The following is a 23,064-nucleotide window of genomic DNA, read 5'->3' on the forward strand; positions in this document are numbered from 1 at the left end:
TATATATATAAATAATGCATATATATGCACTGTTCTCTTTCGCTGTTTGTAAACATTATAAGTTACATAAATAAGCCTCTCAGAAAATGCTTTTATCAACAATGCCAGGAAATGGCACATCCGGACACTGTAACTGCTGACAATAGTCCATATCTTATTAGTTGCGCAAGACTTTCAGATTTTCTTTCCACCAGCTACTATTATTTTGCAAGGCACAATATAAGTCTAATATGTTTGTGTGCACCATTGGGCCTTCTTGGGAGGCACAAAATGAACCCCTCCCTCTCTCCTGCTCCCTGGGGTAACAAACAAACGTATGAAACGGGAACCAGACCTAGCCACATGCAAATGCTCCATTTGCCCAACGAGTTAGGGGGTTTGCTGATTATTTAATGAGAGGAATACCTACAAAGTAAATGATCTGATGCACATGTGACATGGGACGCCTGTCTGAAAGGATGAAGTGGGAAAGCCAGCTTCAAAAGGAGAGACAGGGAGCTGACCTAAAACTGTGCATGTGTGACTGACTGCAGGGGCACTGATCTAAACGCCCAGGCAAAAACCACAACATTCTTCCTCATCCTTAAAGACACAGAACATTTTCTGTGGATATGTGCCAAACACACACACGCGCACACACACACACACACACACACACACACACATACACGCACACACACACACCCACACACCCACACACACACCCACACACACACACATACATTAGATTAACATTTCAACATGGATGGTGCTGCCTGTCTGTGAAACATATGCACATGTGCTTAACCCTTACTAGTTCAACCGCTGGGTTTGGATTATTGTTCAGTATTGAGCATTGGCCTTTCTTTGTCTATCTATCTGAAAGTTAGAGTCTTCAGAAGACATTAAGTAATGTAATAATTTCCACTGACTGATAGAGGGCAGAGTACTTGTACTTTTTCCATCTTATTAATTTCAGGTTTACTATGTTAACCCAGTTTGATCTGTGACCTTTACTAAATAGGAGAGTGGGAGTGGTGCTTAGGCCAGCTGACCTCTGACCCCAGCCTTCATCAGGACAGCTGGAGACTACAGCTGGTCCCAGAGATGACTAACAATGCCCTATCACCTGCTGTCTCCCACAGTACTCATGCCATTAGTGTAATGCTGCCTGGCACATGTCCGAGAGTGTGTCTCCTCTCGAGACAACACAAGCCTCAGCATTGTCATAATGCTGACATGATAGAAAAGCAGAGTAAAACATTTGACAGTCAAAGACATTTAAACCTTGCTTGCTTTGGAAGACCTTTTTAATTAAGCTAAATTTAGTTAAATTGCCACATTAGAATCCAGGAAGGAGACGTAATAAAATAAGGCCTTTTCCTTCCTGGTTTCACATAAGAAGAATTGGTGACCGTATCAGCACCAGCAACTGATTTCCTGGATGTTTTAAAATGTTAATAGGCATGTTGACCTTTTTGTGAGCATTAATTTGAATTAGTGTTGGCAGATCAAAGCTCCGCCCCTTTCCTCATTAATTATTGAATAGGTTGGAGACCTAATGCTGCTTTCATCTTGCTGATTCTGGTATCACAGGCTGGTTTCGGTATTAGAGCAGAATCAGAGTGATCTGCTTGGGCGAGTGCAACACCCACACAGAGTTCTCTCTGCAGCATGGAAAGTAGGGCAGCAGCTCAGAGGATCTGTGGAGTGTTTGGAGCTCTGATTCTTCACATGTGGCCATATGGGCTTGTCTTGCTACTGCAGAAACGGGGTCTCAAGTACCATTAATGAATCTGTAAGCTAGGGCTGTGCCAGTACAATAAGATGAGTATGAATATATTGCAATTTATTTTCTTGCAGTGTTACATTGATACTTATCCATATTTTCATTCATTGATTTGTTAATTCTTGTTTCCTGTGGTTCAGTTAATAAAGAAGCAGCAACTCAAACAGACTGACATTCCCGCGTAAAGTCAGAGCCATGTCCAAGACACTGTGCTCAAAAGAACTAAATTCTGAACAGCATGAGAGATTGATATTTGCAGATTCACTTGTCTCGCTGACACACTAAAACTCTTTTATATATTTGTGTATATATAGCAGATTTTCAAACACAATTCAGTTAAATTGTTATGTGTTGGATTGCAATATGTATTAGTGTGCGGTTTCTGATACCCACCCCTACTTTACACTAGCATTAAAAAGTTCAGATTTGGAATAAAAAAATACTTTTTTTTTTAAAGATGTCTCTTAGTACCCTTACAAGGATGCATTTATTTGATCAAAAATACAATAAAATCAGTAATTTATGAAGTATTACAATATAAAATTACTAATTTCTGTTTTAAAAGTTTTTAAAATGCAATTTCTTCCTCTGATGGCAAAGCTGAATTTTCAGCAGCCATAATACAGTCTTCAGTGTCCCATGATCCTCCAGAAACCCTTCTAATATGCTGATCAAGTGCTTAAGAATAAGTTCCTTTTTTATTGATGTTACAAACAGTTGTGCTGGTTAATATTTTTTGTGGAAACCATAATACATTTTGTTCAGTATTCTTTGAATAGTATAAAGTTCAAAAGAACAGCATTTATTTAAACAATGTAAATTGTTTTTTTTACCTTTGAATGCTAGTGTATGTCGTCAAGACACTCCATACCATGATTCAAAATTAATCAAGAACCAAATGAGTTACAAGGGACTTTAGTCAATAAAATAAAACAAAAAGTGACATGATTGTAAGGTAACGTTTCACAGAGAAACTCTATGATGCTATATGATGCTGCGAATGACATAGAAGTGAATTTGCAAGACTATGAAATAATTTTCTGTTTGTTTTAATGCAAAATACAGTTTCATAGCTGGTAAGAAATAAAAGTCAGTAATTCACCCCCCACATATTTTGAACTCCATTGGGATTTTGCTTTGCTGCTGCACAGGTTGAGGGCCTTTGCACTTTAGATAAGCATTGTTTGTGTGTGTGTTTATGCGGGCTCAGAGAGAGAGAGAGAGTGGGGTGAGACTGAGACAGCAAGAGAGTGTGAGAGAGAATCGGGTTGTTTCAGTTCTCACAGACACACTTTGGGATTACTTGGAGAAATCCGGGGAAAGACATGTGGATTGCAGAATGAGCTTCCCGTGGTGAGCAGCTTCACAGTAATACCTTTGATCAGTTCTCTATCGCAGATGCAGCGGAGCTGTGATTGACAGCCGGTTACCCATTTTTATTAATGCTGTCTTTTTCACCGCCACTGTCTTTTTTTCTGTTTGTGGTTGCTTTTTTAATTAATTCGTAGAACAAGTACTTGGCTTTCTATCTGCTTTTACAAAGTGAAATGTTTTTTGGAGGAATCAGCAGTGTTTGTTTCTTGTACAAGAATCCACTTTGCACTTTAACCAGCAGTGAATCATTAACACAGAAGCAACGCTTGCCATGCAAATTGTCTTAATGCTTACTAAATTCATCAAATAGGTTAAGCCTACTGTACATACTTTATTTAACTGCTTTATTTGTATTTAATATAGTTTATGAACATCTGTACAACGGCTCGTGAGTGGATGTAATTACAAAATGTTTGTGGGATTTCCCAAACTTTCTGTCCTTTGAGTAAATACCATCAAGATAAAGGTTTGCATCTGGGCTGCAGTGTGGTTGTATGATCAGGATTAAGAACCGCTAGATTAGATTAAACAGAATAAAGATTTTTATACATTTCCACTTAGAAGCAAAGATGTGACTATTTCTGTTTTTTGCACCCTAACCAGGCCCTCTCATTTTTGCCCACATACCAAAGAGGCAAGCTCTGCCTTGCCCCAAAGAAGATGGAGGTTGCTCATTATGCATTTCATAGTTCACCCAAAAAGGAAAATTCAAAGATCAATTCATGTTGTTCCAAACCTGTTCTTGGTTCTGTGGAACATAAAAGATATTTTGAAAATGGTCACAGTTCAAACGAAAACTGATGGTTACCAACATACGTGAGTAAATGATGATAGAACTATTCATTTACTGTATAATGAAGGCCTGTAAAGTTTCCTTTCAGTTGCTAATAATTTTTTGTTGCCCCTTTAATGTTGTTTGTCTTACTTCGATAGAATTATTATTCATACTGGTTAGAATAACTAGTTGCTTCATGATTTTAGTGGTGTCTAAGACGACCACAACCAAATTGGATTACATTCTCATGTATCCCATTGCAATTCGTGACTGGAATTTAAAGTAACCTTAAAGTTGTTTAGAATGCAGTTTATAGTGCTTCTAACAAAAATTGGATTGAAAAGACACATTTTCGAGGATTTAAGTCCAGTAGTCTGAGAAAAACAGAGACTGAAAGTGTCCCAGCAGGACCGTCTCTCTTTTTTCCTTTTCTGCCCACCTACCACCAGTAACTCATTCAGCATCACAACCCCTCAGCTGTGAACTCCATGACTCTCTCTCGCTGCCTTTCACCCCTAACAACCGTGGCCCCCCTTACGTGACCCAAAAGCAGCTGTAACTGGATCCAGCCTCAGAGCCTTGGTCATGACGTCACCTAGCGCTGCCTTTAGAGAACCGGGGCCCCTCTCTTTTTCCGAGATCAGGTTTCCATGGCTTTGTGTCTGTGCTGTGAGCTCTTAAATGTTGAGGTTACTCACGAGCATTGTCTACTTGTCTTCCATCTGATTCGGGGTCAGGTTCACAATAATCGCGCCTCCAAACTGTCGCACACAGTCAGAAAGGAACGTGTTTTTTATACACTAACTATGTAATAAGCATTTTACAACTTTGTTTTGAAGTGTTTTGAATTTTGCTGGCAGGAAGTGGCAGGAAGATTTAGTCTGTTTCTTCATGCCTTATTTGTCTGTTTGTTTATTTTTGGATAGGCTTTTTGGGTTTTATTGTCCTGTTGATTTTTCCATGTGCAGATGCTAATGCGGTTAGCATTTTTTTTACCTATTCTGCAAAGAATTTCTATTCTTTTATTTTCTGTTTTACAACCACTGCATTTTGCATAAGATATGCTGGGGAGTCTTAAATTAGCTTCTCCATTTATAGCTGTCTGCCAACATTCCCAAGCTAGCACACTCATTTGGCAAACATCCCCTGTTTCATAACACTATTCAGTTGTAAATAAATACTTGACTTTTAAGTCTAAAACATTTCTAATGCTGTGCTCTGAATTGTGCGTTGCTTAGAACTGTATCAATGTCTGGAACAGACATGGCACCCAGTGTTTTTTTCCCCTTATGCAAAAACAGAGTGCTGGGACCAGTTTAGCCATGCAGCTAATAGCTACTGCTGCCCAAAATACAACTTTAATGTCAACATGAACATGTCGGTGCCATAAGTTGCCAGCAGTGACATCACTACTGTTTCTCCGTAGAATGGATGGTAGTCTCTGCCACAAAAACCTGTTTGCCATTCAGTTCACTGATTATCAACTTGAATGACTTCTCTGAAACTGGATGAAAAGCTGACATGAACAAAGTTGTGACTGTTACTGTGTTACTTAATGCGATGGCTTCTCTTATCGCTGCTCCATCTGTACACCAACACTTCCTGAAATACAGCTTCTACCTTTAAACTGTATTACATTTCATTTTAGAGTGGGTGGTATTAATACAATTTTTATGCCACAGTACATTTGGTAATAAATCTTTTTGCTGGAAATTTGTTAATATTAAAATAAATATTCAAAAAAATATTGACATTTCTCTTATTATTTGGCACTTTATCCAAAAGATGATAATATTATTAAAACAAATGATTATTCTGTAAACTGTAAAAATAATAATATAAAATGGATTTGCATTAACAGCCTACTACAGCTTATTATAGTATATGGGTTTTATTTTACTAAGCAAAAAATGCATAGAACAACACAAAACTCACAGGAAATAAAGCATACATGCAGTGAAGACAAGTATTTTGTTGGTTCTCCCTTTTTAAATTTTTTTTACAGCAGTTGTTCTCCAGGACAGTACTGAAGTTTTTCATATTTGTGTGTTTTGTGTGTGTGACACTTTGTCTTGTTCCATTGTGTTATAATAAATGAATAATTAAGCATGTACATTATTTTTACACTCCAAGCACAACTACACAATATTCGTACAAAATCCTTAAAGGGATAGTTCACCCAAAAATGAAAATTCTGTCATTAATTAGTCACCCTCATGTCGTTCCAAACCCCGTAAGACCTTTCTTTATCTTCGGAACACAAATTAAGATATTTTTTATGAAATCCGAGAGCTTTCTGACCCTGCATAAACAGCAAGGGAACTACCACGTTCAAGGCCCAGAAACATAGTAGGGATATTCTTAAAATAGTCTGTGTCATCAGTGGTTCAACCGTAATGTTATGAAGCTACGAGAATACTTTTTTTGTGCTCAAAGAAAATAAAAATAGTGACTTTATTCAACAGTTTCTTCTCTTCCGGTCAGTCTCTGCTGTTATTCACGACAGTACGACATGAGGGTGAGTAATAAATTACAATAATAAATAATACATTTTTGGGTGAACTAGCCTATCCCTTTAATACTAAAATGTTACAGGTGAAGATGTCCATTGAGGAAAGATGTCTATTTAAGTTAGACATTACTTTTGGCCACTACTTGTATAACACTTTATTGAACATTTGTTTTGTATGATGCTTAAGAGCACCTTTACCATCATACTGTCAGGCCCTGTTTCATCTGATTTAGGTTAACTTTGAGTTCATATATTAATTTTTGAGTTTTCATTTATGCTTCTTTTAAAAGAACAAACAAAAATGTTATAGTTTACTTCTGTAATAAGTGTTCTGCCATGGTTGTCTTTCCAGGTTGTTGGAGACGGACAGTAAGTCTTTACGGTCTGTGAATGGCTCTCGAAGGAACAGTGGCTCCTCACTGGTGTCTAGTTCATCAGCCTCCTCCAACTTGTCACACTTGGAGGAGGATACTTGGATCATGTGGGGACGCATCGTCAATGAGTGGGAAGATGTACGGAAGAAGAAGGAAAAACAACTAAAGGTAAGCAGATAAACTATCCATCAAGTACTGTGGGCAAATCAGATATATGCCACTTATTACTGAACATAAGGGTTTATTTCTGACCCTGCATAAACAGCAAGGGAACTACCACGTTCAAGGCCCAGAAACATAGTAGGGATATTCTTAAAATAGTCTGTGTCATCAGTGGTTCAACCGTAATGTTATGAAGCTACGAGAATACTTTTTTTGTGCTCAAAGAAAATAAAAATAGTGACTTTATTCAACAGTTTCTTCTCTTCCGGTCAGTCTCTGCTGTTATTCACGACAGTACGACATGAGGGTGAGTAATAAATTACAATAATAAATAATACATTTTTGGGTGAACTAGCCTATCCCTTTAATACTAAAATGTTACAGGTGAAGATGTCCATTGAGGAAAGATGTCTATTTAAGTTAGACATTACTTTTGGCCACTACTTGTATAACACTTTATTGAACATTTGTTTTGTATGATGCTTAAGAGCACCTTTACCATCATACTGTCAGGCCCTGTTTCATCTGATTTAGGTTAACTTTGAGTTCATATATTAATTTTTGAGTTTTCATTTATGCTTCTTTTAAAAGAACAAACAAAAATGTTATAGTTTACTTCTGTAATAAGTGTTCTGCCATGGTTGTCTTTCCAGGTTGTTGGAGACGGACAGTAAGTCTTTACGGTCTGTGAATGGCTCTCGAAGGAACAGTGGCTCCTCACTGGTGTCTAGTTCATCAGCCTCCTCCAACTTGTCACACTTGGAGGAGGATACTTGGATCATGTGGGGACGCATCGTCAATGAGTGGGAAGATGTACGGAAGAAGAAGGAAAAACAACTAAAGGTAAGCAGATAAACTATCCATCAAGTACTGTGGGCAAATCAGATATATGCCACTTATTACTGAACATAAGGGTTTACAGATGTCATTCTTTTATTTAATAAAAAAAAAAAAACATTTCATTGGCATTTAGAGCACAGCTACAGCAACATCAATTATACTGCACAAGCACACAGCTACTGATTTATTGCTGTTATAAGGTAGTGAAACACATTACAAAAAAGCTCATAAAACATACGGCCCAATTTAAATATGTGAGTGATTTGCTGGTAGTGCTAATGTGTTCGTGAATTAAGAAAAATGGTCAAAATGGCTGGCTCCGCCAGAGAAAGGATTATATTTACTGATGGCAACCAGCTATAAAGTTTGATATCAAATATAATGATATTTGAATAATGAATATTCAATTTATTAATTGTTTTATTTTTAAAGGTGGTGTGCGATGGCAAAAGGTTTATTAATTTCATAGTGAGCCTAGCATGTATTGTTTGCTCCTGGGTATGTAGCAAAAAATAAATAAATTGTTTATAAAAAATATAAGACTGTTTTAACATTTTAAAAACTTTGAATGGCTGGTCAAACTCTCAACAACTTTATATTTTTCCAAAACATTCCTTTATAATTACACAGAAGCTTAGGCCTTCTGAAATATTTTCCATTTCCTCTTAAAATAATGCTTCTGAAGTGTTTTACATATCCCGCTCACACAATAGCATTTTTCAAGGAAATAATGGGAAAGAGAAAATGATATAAACCACTTAAGCAAATTTCACAGTTGTCACTTTCCCACCGAACATACTGACCTCAGTGAGACAAAGTAAATGCAGTTTGTGTTTAATGTATGACCTTTTACAAGCCAAAGAGGAGGATCTCAGGCGCTTCTAGCAAAGCAGCAACAGAAGTCTTTTGTACAGCCTAGTATTCTAACAAAGACACATCTCTAGCACACCCCTAGAGTGCTTTTGAAGAATCTCAGTGCTGACTGTGTTATGTAGGTGGACTCTCATCTCAATGACCAGCTGTAGAAATAAGCCATCTAAGCCAATCTTCTACTGTGCAGATGAGCACAGGAAACAGCTTAATCAGGTCAAACATAATTTGGTTACAAAAACATCGAGCTTTGCTGTAGAAATCTCTGACAAGATTATATTTAGCAGCATAAAATGGTCTTATCCTGTCTGTGGTACATACTAAACCCTGGGGAGAACATCTGAATGCTGACAATCTTGGAACCTTGAGTAATTTGAGAGTGTAATCCTTCAAATAAACTAATGAAGATTTGGCAGTATGCGTACTTGCTTTTAAGTTATGATGTATGTTATGTATTAATTTCTTTCAATTTTTTTTACTACTTAAAAAAAAAAACGTTTTACTTGCTGCAAACTTTTGAATGGCAGTGTATCATGGTTTCGACAAAAATATGAAGTAGTAAAAACCATTTTCAATAGTAAGAAATGTTTCTTAAGTACCAAATGAGACACTGAAGACTGGAGTAGTGGCTGCTGAAAATTCAGCTTTGCCATCATAGGAATAAATAGTAGTGTATAATAATTGTAGTAGTAATAATAATATAATTTTGATATTTTCACTCTGTTGCACTCTTATGTCCTGATTTTCAGTGTTAATATTTAAATCAGTGGTTTGTTGTTTTCTTTCTTAGGAACTGGTTAGGAAAGGCATTCCACATCACTTCCGAGCAATAGTGTGGCAGCTGTTGTGCAATGCCCAGAATCTACCCATAAAGGAGCAGTATTCTGAGCTGCTGAAGATGACCTCGCCTTGTGAAAAGCTTATCCGCAGGGACATTGCCCGTACCTACCCCGAGCATGAGTTCTTTAAGGAGAAGGACAGTCTGGGTCAGGAGGTGCTCTTTAATGTTATGAAGGTAGGTTATTAGCCACTTCTATTTAAGGCAACAGTATATTTAATATCAGAAGAATCTCCTTGAACTAGGACAAAGTAGTTATAGTTGATAGTTAGTTAGTTAGTTAGTTATAGGAATATAAACCTCCTGATCTGTACACCACCTGACATTGGTTTTTGTTTAATGTCCTTTGAAACCAGAGTTTACACAATGAAAACACCTAAAGGTCACTGGAGTTTTTTTTTGCTAATTTTAATTTTTTTAAGATGAGTAATAATGAGGGAATAACAGATCTTGTTCTGCTCTTAACTGAGCAATGATTTTATAACTTTTGTGTTTACAGGCTTATTCCCTGGTTGATAGAGAGGTGGGCTACTGTCAGGGAAGTGCTTTCATTGTCGGCCTTCTTCTAATGCAGGTATTAACTCAATCAAAAAATATTCTAGCTATAAATCATGTTTTTCTTAAATGTAAAATTTTATTACATAATAATAACAATAGTACAGTTATTACATAAGTTATTAATATTTACAGTCTGTGATAGTGTGCTATATAATTGTTGCCTTCTTGCAGATGCCAGAAGAAGAGGCTTTCTGTGTGTTTGTGAAACTGATGCAGGATTACAGGCTGAGAGAGCTCTTTAAACCCAGTATGGCTGAACTTGGCCTATGCATGTACCAGTTTGAATGTATGATTCAGGTCAGTGACTGTCTGCTGATTTGTTCCTCATAAATCTATAAAGCTCAGCTTAATGCTTATATCCAATGCACACAAAATGAAATTGTACCAACTTATTGCTTTCACCTGGTGATTTCACCATCTCTTTTGGTTTCTCTTTGCAGGAGCAGCTCCCAGAGCTCCATGTGCACTTCCAGGCCCAGAGTTTCCACACCTCCATGTATGCTTCATCTTGGTTCCTCACCATCTTTCTTACCTCTTTTCCTCTTCCTGTCGCCACCAGGATCTTTGATATATTCATGTGTGAGGTAGGACTTAATGGTCATCATTCTTTCTCTCCTCACACACTCTACTCCGCCTCTCATTTTTATGTAGTCATATGTTTTGCATGCTAAGCTAATTTGAGAACACAACACACTGGTGTATTTCAGTGGTCTGTTATCGCCCTCTGGTGGCTTCACAATGCTACTGCATATATTTTTGGATCTTGATTTTTCACCAGTAGGTGTCCTTACAGGGTTTAGAGATAGTGTTTCGTGTGGGGATGGCCATCCTGCAGATGAATCAGGCTGAGCTCATGCAGTTGGACATGGAGGGAATGTTGCAGGTGGATAAACTCACATTTAACTTAATTATAGCTGCTATGCAAGCTGATACTTTTCTCAGTGGAAGTTGCCACACCATGATTAGAGTCTAGAGCTGTTATACAAATTAGTTTGTTTTATAAATATGCAATTATTTTTTAAGCAAAATGCAAAAGTTCTTTAATTTTTTTTTGAGTAACCATTGGATTGCAGATACATTTTTTTTATATATTTGAAAGAAGTCTCTGTATTTTTTTTATTTGATAAAAAGTTAAAACAGTGATATTGTGAAATAATATTGCAAATTAAAATAGCCGTTTTCTATTGTAGTACATATTAAAATGCAATTTATTTCTGTTATGGCAAAGCTTAATTTTGAGTAGTCATTTCCCCAGTTAAAACAAATGCTTAAGATATTTGTGGAACTGGTGATATATATTTTTTCATGATTCTTTGATGAATAGAAAAATCTAATAAACAGCATCCTTGCTGAATAAATGTTAGTGTTTTTTTTTTTTACTACGAAAAAAATATTTTTACTTGCTGCAAACTTTTGAATGGCAGTGTATCATGGTTTCGACAAAAATATTAAGCAGTAAAAACCATTTTCAATAGTAAGAAATGTTTCTTAAGCACTAAATGAGACCATGAAGACTGGAGTAGTGGCTGCTGAAAATTCAGCTTTGCCATCATAGGAATAAACAGTAGTGTATAATAATTGTAGTAGTAATAATAATAAAATAATAATATAGTTTTGATATTTTCACTCTGTTGCAGCACTTTCAGAAGGTCATCCCTCACCAGCTGGATAGTGGACCCGACAAAGTCATCCAGGCAGCTTATCAAGTCAAGTACAATGCCAAGAAAATGAAAAAGTGAGTGTACATTGTGTAAAGTTAATTTATTTACTTTTCTTTTTTTTTCTTTTTTTTTTGTATGTTTTTGGACATTGAAGATTGCTGAACTGTTTCTTTATGCCTTTATTCTCAGGTTGGAAAAGGAGTACACTACAATCAAAACCAAGGAGATGGAGGAACAGGTGGAGATCAAGGTGAGACAGCCTAATCTAATAGCATGCCTAAATGATGCCTTTCCGAACATTTTTGCTACTATTGTCATTCATTTTAGTGTGCGCTTATGGACACTGTTCATAGACTTTGATGCATTTTTATTAACATTGTATACCTAGTTTTTATTTTTTATGTATAGGCAAAAAAGCTAGTTTTGACATTTTTCTCTCTTCTGAGGGTAATCAATCTATGTTTTTTTCTACTTTTGGGAAGTTGTGGAAATGATAGTATAGACTTTTTCTTTTACTACTGAAGCAAATGGGAACACGGAAATTATATTTCCTGAAATTTTCTGTTCACCACTGTAGACGTTTACTTAAAGGGGTCATATGATGCGATTTAAATTTTTCCTTTCTGAGAACCCCCGAAATGTGAAAAGTCCATTGACTACAATTAGCTCTTATTTTTTCAATGCATTTTAATTGTTTTAATAAATGCTATTAACTGAATTAATCAAAGCTCAAACTAATTGTATTGCTTTATTTAAGTCTAACATTGTTGATGTTGACACTCCATTACAGAGACTACGCACAGAGAACAGACTCCTGAAGCAGAGAATAGACACTCTGGAGAAAGTGAGTGATAATTAAGATGCAAAGCAAATCATTCATCATTCAAACATATCCATACACCATTATGTCATCCCATATTTGCTCATCTTGAATTGGTTCATGGCTCTCTTTGTTGTCAGTTATTCTTTGGAAATTCTTTGGTGTAACCAATAGCAAATGCTTGAACACACCCGATTGGGTGTATCATAACTGGCTTGTGTGCATGTCATTGGAAAACTTGTGTTTTATGAGGCTGGTAAGTACAGCGATAACAAAAAAAAAATCACCCTTTTGGGTGTGCACATGGGTAATGCTTGTCTACATGTACTAATTTCAGACAAGAATGGTTGTCTGACAGGTCTTTTGAGCTATACTTTTTTGAGCATGGGTGAAAACCCATACCTGCGTTGGTGCATGTTGGAATATTCTCTGCTTGTAAAGGCATGTTTGTGTCATGCATGAAACAGACAGCCCATGGTGCAGATCGGTTAGTTAAAAAAAAAAACGCACATGTACTCGCCTTCCATCTCCTCCCCGCATGGAACCTTTGTACTCAAATGAAGTACTAACTCAAACACCTTCAGAAGTTCCCCATTTGTAACCCAGGGCCTATGTAACCCATAGGATAGTTTGTTGTGCAAATATAGTAGATCCACAAACTTTAAAATGACACCAGTTTCCGTTGTATTCTCACCCTACTGACGCTCAGACTGTCCTCTGCTTGGCCTCCTTTTACACTTTTCACCCTGTCGTGGTGTCACAATCTTGCTTTATTTCATAGCCACAGCATGAACACCATGCTCAAACCTTTTCTACCCCACCTCACTATGACCGTTTCAAAACTGCATTTATGCTAATTTAGTAAATGTTGATCTAAAACAGTGTCTTTGCAATGTCTTAATGTAGGGGTACGAAAAAGAACACTGTTTTCTGTCAAATCGGTCTTATTATTTTGTTCTGTGTTGTAATATCCTTTGGTCTCTCTCTTCTCTTTGCTGTTTCCTTTATGGATTTTCTCTGTTTTTAGGAAAGTGCTTCTTTGGCAGATAGATTGATACAGGTACAATTTTCACTCTCCTCTCCACCATTTATCTCTGTCTTTCCCCTTTAAGAACCCAGCAGTTCTGTCTTTAGCTTTGCTTCATTTCCATGATTTGCTTAAATATCTCACACCTACTCACAATCAATCAGTGAAATAAGGCAAATTCTGCGATTTCTGACTTCAGGGAAAAGGCATCACTGTGCTTAGTATCTTTGGGCTGCAGTCCTGATTATTGGTGAAATACTACAATAGCCCCCCCAACCCCCACCCCCTTCCCCTCCTTGATAGTCGAAAAAAAAAAAGTGCTAAATTGAAAGCCTAAAACTGCTAACAGCATGACAGAGCTTGAGATCCAGCATTATTTTTTCTCCATCCATACGTCCGTTTCCACCCATTCCGATTCTCCGCTCACCCCTCATCCATAATTGGTTACGTCAGGGTCAGGTGACACGAGCCCAAGAGGCAGAGGAGAACTACCTGGTCAAACGGGAGCTGGTCACGGTCAAACAACACAATGAGGAGACCAGCGCACTGCTGGAGCAAGCGCAAAACACCATCCGACAGCTCCAGCAACAGCAGCCGTTTGCGGTAAGGGCAGCTCAGAGACAGCGGTTTTTCCTAGATGAGAGAGGCCTGCTCTTTGAACACAGAAACTGTATGAAAACACTGAGAAATGTTTTGCTCCATGTCAACAGTTTGCAGTGGCAGCCGCACTTGATTCATTTGGCGTTGCCTAGCAACAAAATCTCAGCGACCAGAGCTCGAACGGCAACTCTTGTAATGATGCTCTTTACATGCATGACTACAGATCAGAACAGCAGAGCAGAGGTCATTTGCATGCACAACAGTGCCAAATGGGGCTTATGTACATGTAAGAGTTGTCAAATATGAGTGCAACTTAAGCAAGAGTCTTGAGTCGCCACTGTCTGTTTAATAAAATCTACACTCTCAACTGAAGGGCAGAATATGGCTCATCAATTATTAATGTGCACATTTTTAACATGGAGAAAAAGCGGATAATGTGTCATTTGCTGTGGGGAAAGTGCTGTTTTACATAATGTTGTGTTGCAATTTCATTATGTTTTAATGTGGCTGTTGGTAAAACTAGTGTTTTTTTTTTTAAGCAAGGATGAAACATGTGCATTGGTAAAATCAAACTGCAAGAGCTGTTTAGATGTTATGTCCACGAGTATTCAGTGCTAACAATGAATGATCGACAGAATTTTCGCTCACACAATTTCTTTGTTTTTCAATTTAGAAGGGGAACACACGCTACTCTGAAGAGTTCATCCTGCAGTTGGAGAGGGAACTGGTGCAGGCCCGTCTTAAAGAGGCTGAGTCTCAGTGTGCACTGAAGGAGATGCAGGACAAGATTCTTAACATGGAGAAGGTGGAATAACTTTTCTCAAGCACACAAACACACCCGTAGGCTGTTGTGGTTTTCCACCGTAGTGGAACTGTCGAACAATGATGCAATTGGCTACTTTGCAACAAAACCTGCTTATGAAGAAATATTTTAATGCATATTGCAAGTTTTGAGAATATATAATTTTACATCCTTAATTGAATTGCACAAGCCGCTTTTAATGATCATAAGCAATCAATTCACATGCAATATTATTAGAATTTTTTTTTTAGATGGACGGGAACAGTTATGTGGTTGGTGTTGCTGTGCTGCATTAAAGGGTGCATTAAATTGAACAAAAGTCACAGTAAAGGCCTTTACATTGTTACAAAACATTCTATTTCAAATGAATGCTGTTGAACTTTCTATTCATCAAAGAATACTGAAACAAAAATATATCATGGTTTCCACAAAAAATATTAAACCCAATTGTTTTCAACATTGATAAATAATTCTTGCCAAATCCAATGTTAAAATACCAATATATATATATATACAATTATTAATCGATTTTAAAATATATTAAAAGTTGTTTTAAATTGTAATATATTTTATGTTTTTGCTGTATTTTTGATAAATGAAAGGCAACCTTGGTGAGCATAAGTGTCGTGCACTGGCTCCAGGACCCTGACTGTGGAAAACTGCTTTTTGTTCATTGTTATACAAGCACTCCTTGTGCTTACTCTGTCTTAATTCTTTTGTTTCTGTTTCAGAGAAATGCATCCCTGCCAGATGAAAATAATGTGGTACGTCTTCAGGAGGAGCTAATTGGTGTAAAGTTGAGGGAGGCAGAGGCTCTAACAGGCCTTAAAGAGCTTAGACAGCAGGTCAGAGACCTGGAGGAGCACTGGCAGGTAAATACACACTATCAGAGACAGCTGTTTTATCCACAGTTTGAGAATGTGTAAGTGTGTGTGCAAGCTCTACTGTGTTGCAGTTTTGCCATGTGCTGTCCCCTTCATGTTTCCATTTAACTCACAAATGTTTAAGTAAAGTACTTTGGTGTTGTGTGCAGAGGCATCTGGCACGCACGGCAGGCCGCTGGAAAGACAGTCCGCGAAAGAATGCAGCGAGCGAGCTTCAGGATGAGCTGATGAGCGTGAGGCTCAGAGAGGCAGAGGCACAGGCTGAACTCAGAGAAATCAGACAGAGGATGCTGGAACTTGAAACCCAGGTCTCATTCACATACGATTGCTTATCTATGTTGTACATGGTGCTGTTGGGTGTTCATGAGAAGGCCAATTTCTAAGCTTGTTTAAAGGGATAGTTCACCCAAAAATGAAAATGTGATGTTTATCTGCTTACCCCCAGGGCATCCAAGATGTAGGTGACTTTGTTTCTTCAGTAGAACACAAACTAAGATTTTTAACACAAACTGTTGCAGTCTGTCAGTCTTATAATGGAGGTGAATGGGAATCACGGCTTTGAGAGTAACAATACATTGATGTGTAAAGACCCAAAACGATCAGTCTGTGCAAGAAACTGAACAGTATTTATATTGTTTTTTTATCTCTGATTCATGCAATGTCTAAACGGTTCGAACTGTCTTCTTCTTCTTGCTTTACGGCGGATCGCAGACTTATAAGTGCATTACCGCCACCTATCTCTCAAGTGGACCATTGACACTCCTAATTGAGATTGTAGATAGAGTGTCAATGCCACCGCTCAGGACAGTTCGGACATTGCATGAATCAGAGATTAAAAAAACTATATAAATACTGTTTCGTGTACAGTTAAAATACAGTTTCGTGTCTTTACACATCAATGTATCGTCACAAGCCGCAGGGTTTAATTTGGTTTTGTTTGTGTATGTTTTTTTAACTCTCAAAGCAGTGATTCCCATTCACCTCCATTATAAGACTGACAGACTGCAATGGTTTGTGTTAAAAAAAATCTTCGTTTGTATTCTACTGAAGAAACAAAGTCACCTACATCTTGGATGCCCTGGGGGTAAGCAGATAAACATAACATTTTCATTTTTAGGTGAACTATCTCTTTGAGGGGTGTCCCAGACTAAGGATTTACATAGTCAAATCAGAATTGTCAAATCTTGCCGAGTTGACTCATGGTCGAATCATATGTTTGGGGGTGGGGGCAAAATACATTACTAAGAGTCAAGTAATCAGACATCCGACAGTCATAAACACTGACGTTAACACACAGGGAAAATGTGTACCAAACACAAACAGGGTAAATAATGTTTCATGTTTTTATTAATAGATAGCTAACATTGGTCGGCCGCATATCATGTTGTTATTACTTATTAGAGCTGATGAAACTGAAGATTTACACTACATAAAACCAAGTAATCTGCTAATATTCGACTGTGAGATTGGTAATCGAATCAGGCTTATCCTATCGAATCTTCGACTATTCAGGGATACCCCTATCTTGTTTTAACATTTTTAATATATTTTTTAATTAATCATCATACACAGACGTTTGCCTGGCTACGTATACATCTTTTTTAAGGATGCTTAGGGTGGGTAATCTGATATTACCAAAATAAGTGACTACAAAACAAAAATTATTTACACACAACAAAATTAAATTGCACTTAATTCTAATAAAATGGCTAAAAATGTATTTATGTTTTGAACCCTGTACTGCAGGCCTCCGACTTTACACACATGTTTAGCCAATAGAGGGAGACAAAGTTAATTAATTTATACTCCGACATGATTCACTTTGAGTTTGGGCACTGCTTTATCATTTCAGATTTTAGTTGGTTATCTTAAACTCCAAATTACATGTAGATATTTGTATGTATTTATTTATTTATTTATTTAAAAAAAAAAAAATTCTCACTTACAGAATCAGATGCATAGTAATCAACTGCGGCGTGCAGAACTAGATGCACGAAATCTACAGGAGCGACTGCAGGTTTTGACCAACCAGAACAAGAGGTTGCATACAGAGCTGCAGGAGACAAAACGGAAACAGGCTGAAATAGAGTGCAAGGTTAGTGACAGTCAACCTAACAGCTTGGTGCAAAATACATACTTTAAAAAAAAAAATCATAATTCTATATAATCAATTTGGATAAAGTACGTATTTCTTATACTAATTTACCAGTACACCTTTTATCCCATTAGTAATCTGTCAAAATAATAATAAAAATGATACAAAAAAGCATAATATGCCTCTAATTACTACATATGTGTATTATTTGGTTACATTTCCTCATTCATGTCTTAGCTTTAAATAGGGTTAGCAGTTCCTGTTTTCAGCTCTTCAGTTTGAGAGCAGCAGTAGATGCTAAGTGTTTCTGATCTCAGATAAGCATAACAAAAAATAAGCCATTCAATAAAAGCTGAATATATATGCATGTTCACAGTGGATTCATTTCACAGTTTTTTCTTCTTTTTTACAACAGAATAAAGAAGAGGTAATGGCAGTGAGATTGAGAGAAGCTGACAATATTGCTGCCATGGCTGAGCTTCAGCAGCAGATCTCTGAGCTTGAGATTCAGGTACAAATAAGAACAGAATCACAATTTAGTCCTTTCACAGCCCAACATAGCACAGTCCAGGACAGTAGTCTCTCCATAGCACAGCTGCTAATAGCTTTTTTTGTCTCTTAGCTTCTAGAATACTCATTAGATTTCACATTTACAATGTGATTACATCTATCTGCTGTCATAGCATTTTTACTTGTCCACATAGTTAGGTTCTTGTGTGAAATATTTAAACTCTAGTTTGTAAATAAGGGTTTGTCTCAGGGATTGTTGATGGGTTTGTCTCAACTCCTGAAGATGCAGTTTTTAAGTAAGAAGGGGTATTAAAAAAAATCTTGATGGATTCGTTAATGGATTTGGTTATTGTCAACAAATCATTTGGATTGAACCCAAAATCTTTTATAAATAGTACACAATTTTATATTAGAAGGCTTTAAAAGCAGTTGCATAGGTACCAGATACTAGTTACAAAATAAAATCTAAAAAACCGCAGTTTTTCAGAATCCTGCAGTAAGATATGTACACACTTTTCATGTAAATCAGTTGAAACTTACTGTTACGTATGCAGCTTAGGCATTACAGTAAATAGAGCCATATATATATTTGTTGACCGTGATTGAAACAGGTGTGTTTTGATTTGAGGGAAAGACTATATCAGTAAGATTTACTGGATTAAAATGAGACGAGTGTTTGATCTATTCGGAGAAAACGCTGCCTTCTGAAAAGGTAGCATTCCCCATGCAGGAAGCCAAATTATTTTAAAGATTAGCTCAGTATGTCATCAGTGCTGTTTTATATCAGTGTGGGGTGTTTGACTTTCCTTCCTGAGACAGATATAAACTGGGCTTTTTTGTATTCGAAACTAAATCTCACCTTTTATGAGAGTGTTTTCATTTCTGTCACAAGCTTTTCTCTTCAGCACTTTCTTTTACCTTTCTATGAAATTTGATTTTGGATAGTCTGTGTCATCTCTCATTTTGCTGTTGCCTTTCTTAGATTTAACTTGAGAGTGTTGTATTTTGCTAGATGTATTTGCGTGATTTTGTTTGTGTGTGTGTGTGCTGAAATTGCATCAGCTTGCTATATATCAGATTAGACAAGCATGCTCCTCTTAGGCATATGCAACTCTTAGCTGTGGTTCTGTGGTTTTGGCTACCTACATGGTTTTTACCCTGAGGGCTGTGGGCAACAGATCTGGCTCACCATATTTTAATTCACTTTTAGGCAGTTGGCAAAAGACAACGACAATAAGAGAAAGTAACTGCCCATTGTATATCTATCAGCCTTGACCATCATCAAATGAAAGCTAATTTTGGGTATTGAAAAGATTTTAATTTAATGCAATTTATTTTAAGTTCCACACAGGTTATTTATTTGTGCTGTTTGTGAATTTATTCTACATTATACATATGTTCTGCATGATTACTAAATCTGATTCAGATGTTGTGTAGCTGATAGGAATTGATTAGATGTCTCTCTCACACACAAAATGGAACACCTGTTTATCATTAAATGATAAAGTAGCCTAAGTTCTGCACACATTGTGCATTTAACAGTTACACAGACAAAAATGCTATAAAAATGTAATGGATTGACTGGCCTATTTTACATATGTTATGGAGCATTTCGAATTTGCATCTCTATTCATCATTGTTACTGATTTAGCATCAAACGGATCGTTTATTCGCTCACCTTTCGCCCACTCTTAACTTGACATGTCCCATTGCTGGAAAATATAACACCATGATGTCACCACAGCCTTTTTTCTCTGGACTGACTCTGAGTCACCTGGTGTGAGTGTGGTTTTTATTTTCACTGGAAAGATCCACTATAAAGTGAACCTACAGGTCTGTCTGACACCAAACACCAACACACTAACCCGACTCCCCAGCATACAGATGTAGACACCTTTCAGAACACCCACACATCTTGTCAGTCCCGAATCTGTTAATAGTTATAGTGACTGACATGCAAGTAAGACGTGAATGAAGCCTTCACAACAGAAATGCAGAGCATCAGCATTGCTGCTCCTCAGCATTGTTATGATCTCTTAGAGTGAAGTGGGTTTTTTTTTTAGTTTTAACACCTAGCTGAGCTCAGGGTTGAAACGGCTGCTTGCACGGCCCATGGGACCGCAGCTTAGCTATCTTCATTACCAGATGAGAAACCACTTCCTATCAGGCAGAGAAACACACTGAGCTATAATCAAAGCTCACTTTTTGCTTTATGCTTTACTGCTCTGCATTCATATGATCTGTTGTAACAGAGAGATTTAGCTCAGCATGTGTTTGTGAGATGCATGCATAAAAGTGAACAAAGAAAGAGCAATAAGAGAAATCTCAGTACTATACTAATGCGTTGCTGCTGAGGGGAACAGTGACATTTAAGCGTTTCAAATCACAAGCATCTGAAACACTGAAATGACAGTGTTTGTTGCCATGCCAACCTCGAATAGAACAACAAATATGGCCTAAACATTTTACCATTTGAATTAAGTATTCATCAGTATGTGTGTCTGTAGTCGGCGTTTGGTTTTAACGTTTTAATAAATGCGCAGTTCCTTGTCTATCCGAGTTGCTGAGCTCATTTTAAAATTAAAAGGTAAAAAAAAAAAAAAAGATTATTTTTGGGTTTGCATTTCACATTCATCACATTTTAGAAAGGAGCAGTGTCACAATAGAGTTTGTTCCATCAGATAAGAATTGCTCAATTTAACGAAGTTGAATCTTCCGCAGAATCAGGCCTACAGTTCAACTCTTAATACTACAAGTTCATCAGCATCACCATTCGATCGAGTCATTGTGGCTCAGTTCTGTTCTGCTTTTTGTGTGAAACGGTTATGCTGTTTACCTGTTGATTGTGAAAACATACAAAAAAAAAAAGTTGTTAACTCCAATCCTTGAACTGAACAAACATTTGATATGGTCTGTTTTTAGGAAAATGTTTTTAACTGAACATATTTTTGCTTCTGAAAAGAGTCTTTACATTTTTCCATGTAAATATATTGTCATTGAAGGCTTAAAGCTTGTTCCGTTGAAACAATTATACAGTCAGAATTATACTAGGATTCATATTCATATACACATGACAGAGATTGGTTAATAAAGCACAAATCAGGAAAGCATATTTGGTGTCGTATTGCGTATACTGATACTTTTTTTATTTTTTATTTAATAGTATTATATATAATTGCTGGAGAGTAGGAGGCCTGGGTATTAACGCTGGTTTCACAATTTGATTTTGATTTAAAAATGCTTGCTTTGATTCAAATTTCGATTCAGTATCATTTTTACATTATCAATTATACATTAAGTAATGAAGACATCACTAACAGGTTAAGTAATGGATATGTAATACAGTGCATATATTTAGCAAATGCTCCTTTTTGGAGTTATTTTTTATGGTTGACTAACGCTCTATGGAAAATAAATGGCTTTCCTGACATAAATGCCACATTATGTAAACATTGTTTTCAAGTGGTTTCATTGATGCTTTTCCACGGCTCCAAAACACTGTTTGAGCAATTTCATGAGACATAACACTTTTAAGCAAGGTCTAATTCTGATATTCATTCAAAAAAATGTTTTGATATAGCTAGTAGTAAAGAGGAACGGATGATTGGTTTACGTGAACTAGTGGCTACAGCAGTCTGTCACGCCACAGTAAAGAGCATCAAAATTACATTTATAGTTTGAATTTCATTATAAAATTTGCAGAATTTGAAAGCTGGGAAAGAAAGAAGAAAGAAGTGATATTGGGTCATTAAAATTAATATCAATTACAATTGATTCATTGATATAGTCAACCCTGCCCTAGTTTTTAGTGTTTATATATATATATATATATACATACAGACTACTCCCTTCAGTGAAGTAAGGAATATACGGTATATACAGTGCTGCTTGAAAATTTGTGAACCCTTTAGAATTTTCTATATTTCTGCATAAATATAACCCAAAACATAATTAGATTTTCACACAAATCCTGAAAGTAGACAAAGAGAATCCAATCAAACAAAGGAGACAAAAATATATACTTTGTCAGTTATTTATTGAGAAAAATGAGTGGCAAAAGTATGTGAATCTTTGCTTTCAGTATCTGGTGTGACCCCCTTTTGCAGCAATAATGGCAAGTAACGTTTCTTGTAACTGCTGATCAGTCCTGCACAACGGCTTGTAGGAATTTTAGCCCATTCCTCAGTACAGAACCACTTCAACTCTGTGATGTTGGTGGGTTTCCTCCTTTGAACTACTTCAGGTCCTTCCACAAAATTTCAATTGGATTAAGGTCCGGAATTTGACTCGGTCATTCCAAAACATTAACTTGGTTCTTCTTTAACCATTCTTTGGTAGAACGATTTGTGTGCTTGGGGTCGTTGTCTTGCTGCATGACCCACTTTCTCTTGAGATTCAGTTCTCGGACAGATGTCCTGACATTTTCCTTCAGAATTTGCTTGTATGATTCAGAATTCATTGTTCCATCAATGATGGCAAGCCGTCCTGGACCAGATGCAGCAAAACAGACCCAAACCATGATACTACCACCACCATGTTTCACAGATGGGATAAGGTTCTTATGCTGGAATGCAGTGTTTTCTTTCTCCAAACA

At 36.9% G+C, this 23,064-nt stretch overlaps 1 protein-coding gene across 4 annotated transcripts in view; it reads left to right on the forward strand.

The window, feature by feature from the left end:
- The window catches only part of evi5b (ecotropic viral integration site 5b), a 54,281-nt gene that overhangs the window by 22,254 nt on the left and 8,963 nt on the right, over nucleotides 1-23,064 (forward strand). For 3 of the 4 annotated variants that reach the window (XM_016279523.1, XM_016279524.1, XM_016279525.1), the window contains exons 3-18: nucleotides 6,782-6,971; nucleotides 9,466-9,690; nucleotides 10,013-10,087; nucleotides 10,243-10,368; nucleotides 10,512-10,655; nucleotides 10,865-10,954; nucleotides 11,709-11,806; nucleotides 11,922-11,982; nucleotides 12,523-12,576; nucleotides 13,580-13,612; nucleotides 14,033-14,182; nucleotides 14,853-14,984; nucleotides 15,713-15,853; nucleotides 16,015-16,173; nucleotides 17,814-17,960; nucleotides 18,376-18,471. In XM_016279523.1, the coding sequence (XP_016135009.1) occupies nucleotides 6,782-6,971; nucleotides 9,466-9,690; nucleotides 10,013-10,087; nucleotides 10,243-10,368; nucleotides 10,512-10,655; nucleotides 10,865-10,954; nucleotides 11,709-11,806; nucleotides 11,922-11,982; nucleotides 12,523-12,576; nucleotides 13,580-13,612; nucleotides 14,033-14,182; nucleotides 14,853-14,984; nucleotides 15,713-15,853; nucleotides 16,015-16,173; nucleotides 17,814-17,960; nucleotides 18,376-18,471 (1,921 nt within the window). The remainder of the gene's footprint in view (nucleotides 1-6,781; nucleotides 6,972-9,465; nucleotides 9,691-10,012; nucleotides 10,088-10,242; nucleotides 10,369-10,511; nucleotides 10,656-10,864; nucleotides 10,955-11,708; nucleotides 11,807-11,921; nucleotides 11,983-12,522; nucleotides 12,577-13,579; nucleotides 13,613-14,032; nucleotides 14,183-14,852; nucleotides 14,985-15,712; nucleotides 15,854-16,014; nucleotides 16,174-17,813; nucleotides 17,961-18,375; nucleotides 18,472-23,064) is intronic. The other variant, XM_016279527.1, reaches the window with a different exon arrangement.

This window comes from Sinocyclocheilus grahami, unplaced genomic scaffold (assembly GCF_001515645.1).
Source record: "Sinocyclocheilus grahami isolate Dianchi unplaced genomic scaffold, SAMN03320097.WGS_v1.1 scaffold131.1, whole genome shotgun sequence".
In the NCBI taxonomy this organism is placed as follows: Eukaryota; Metazoa; Chordata; class Actinopteri; order Cypriniformes; family Cyprinidae; genus Sinocyclocheilus; species Sinocyclocheilus grahami.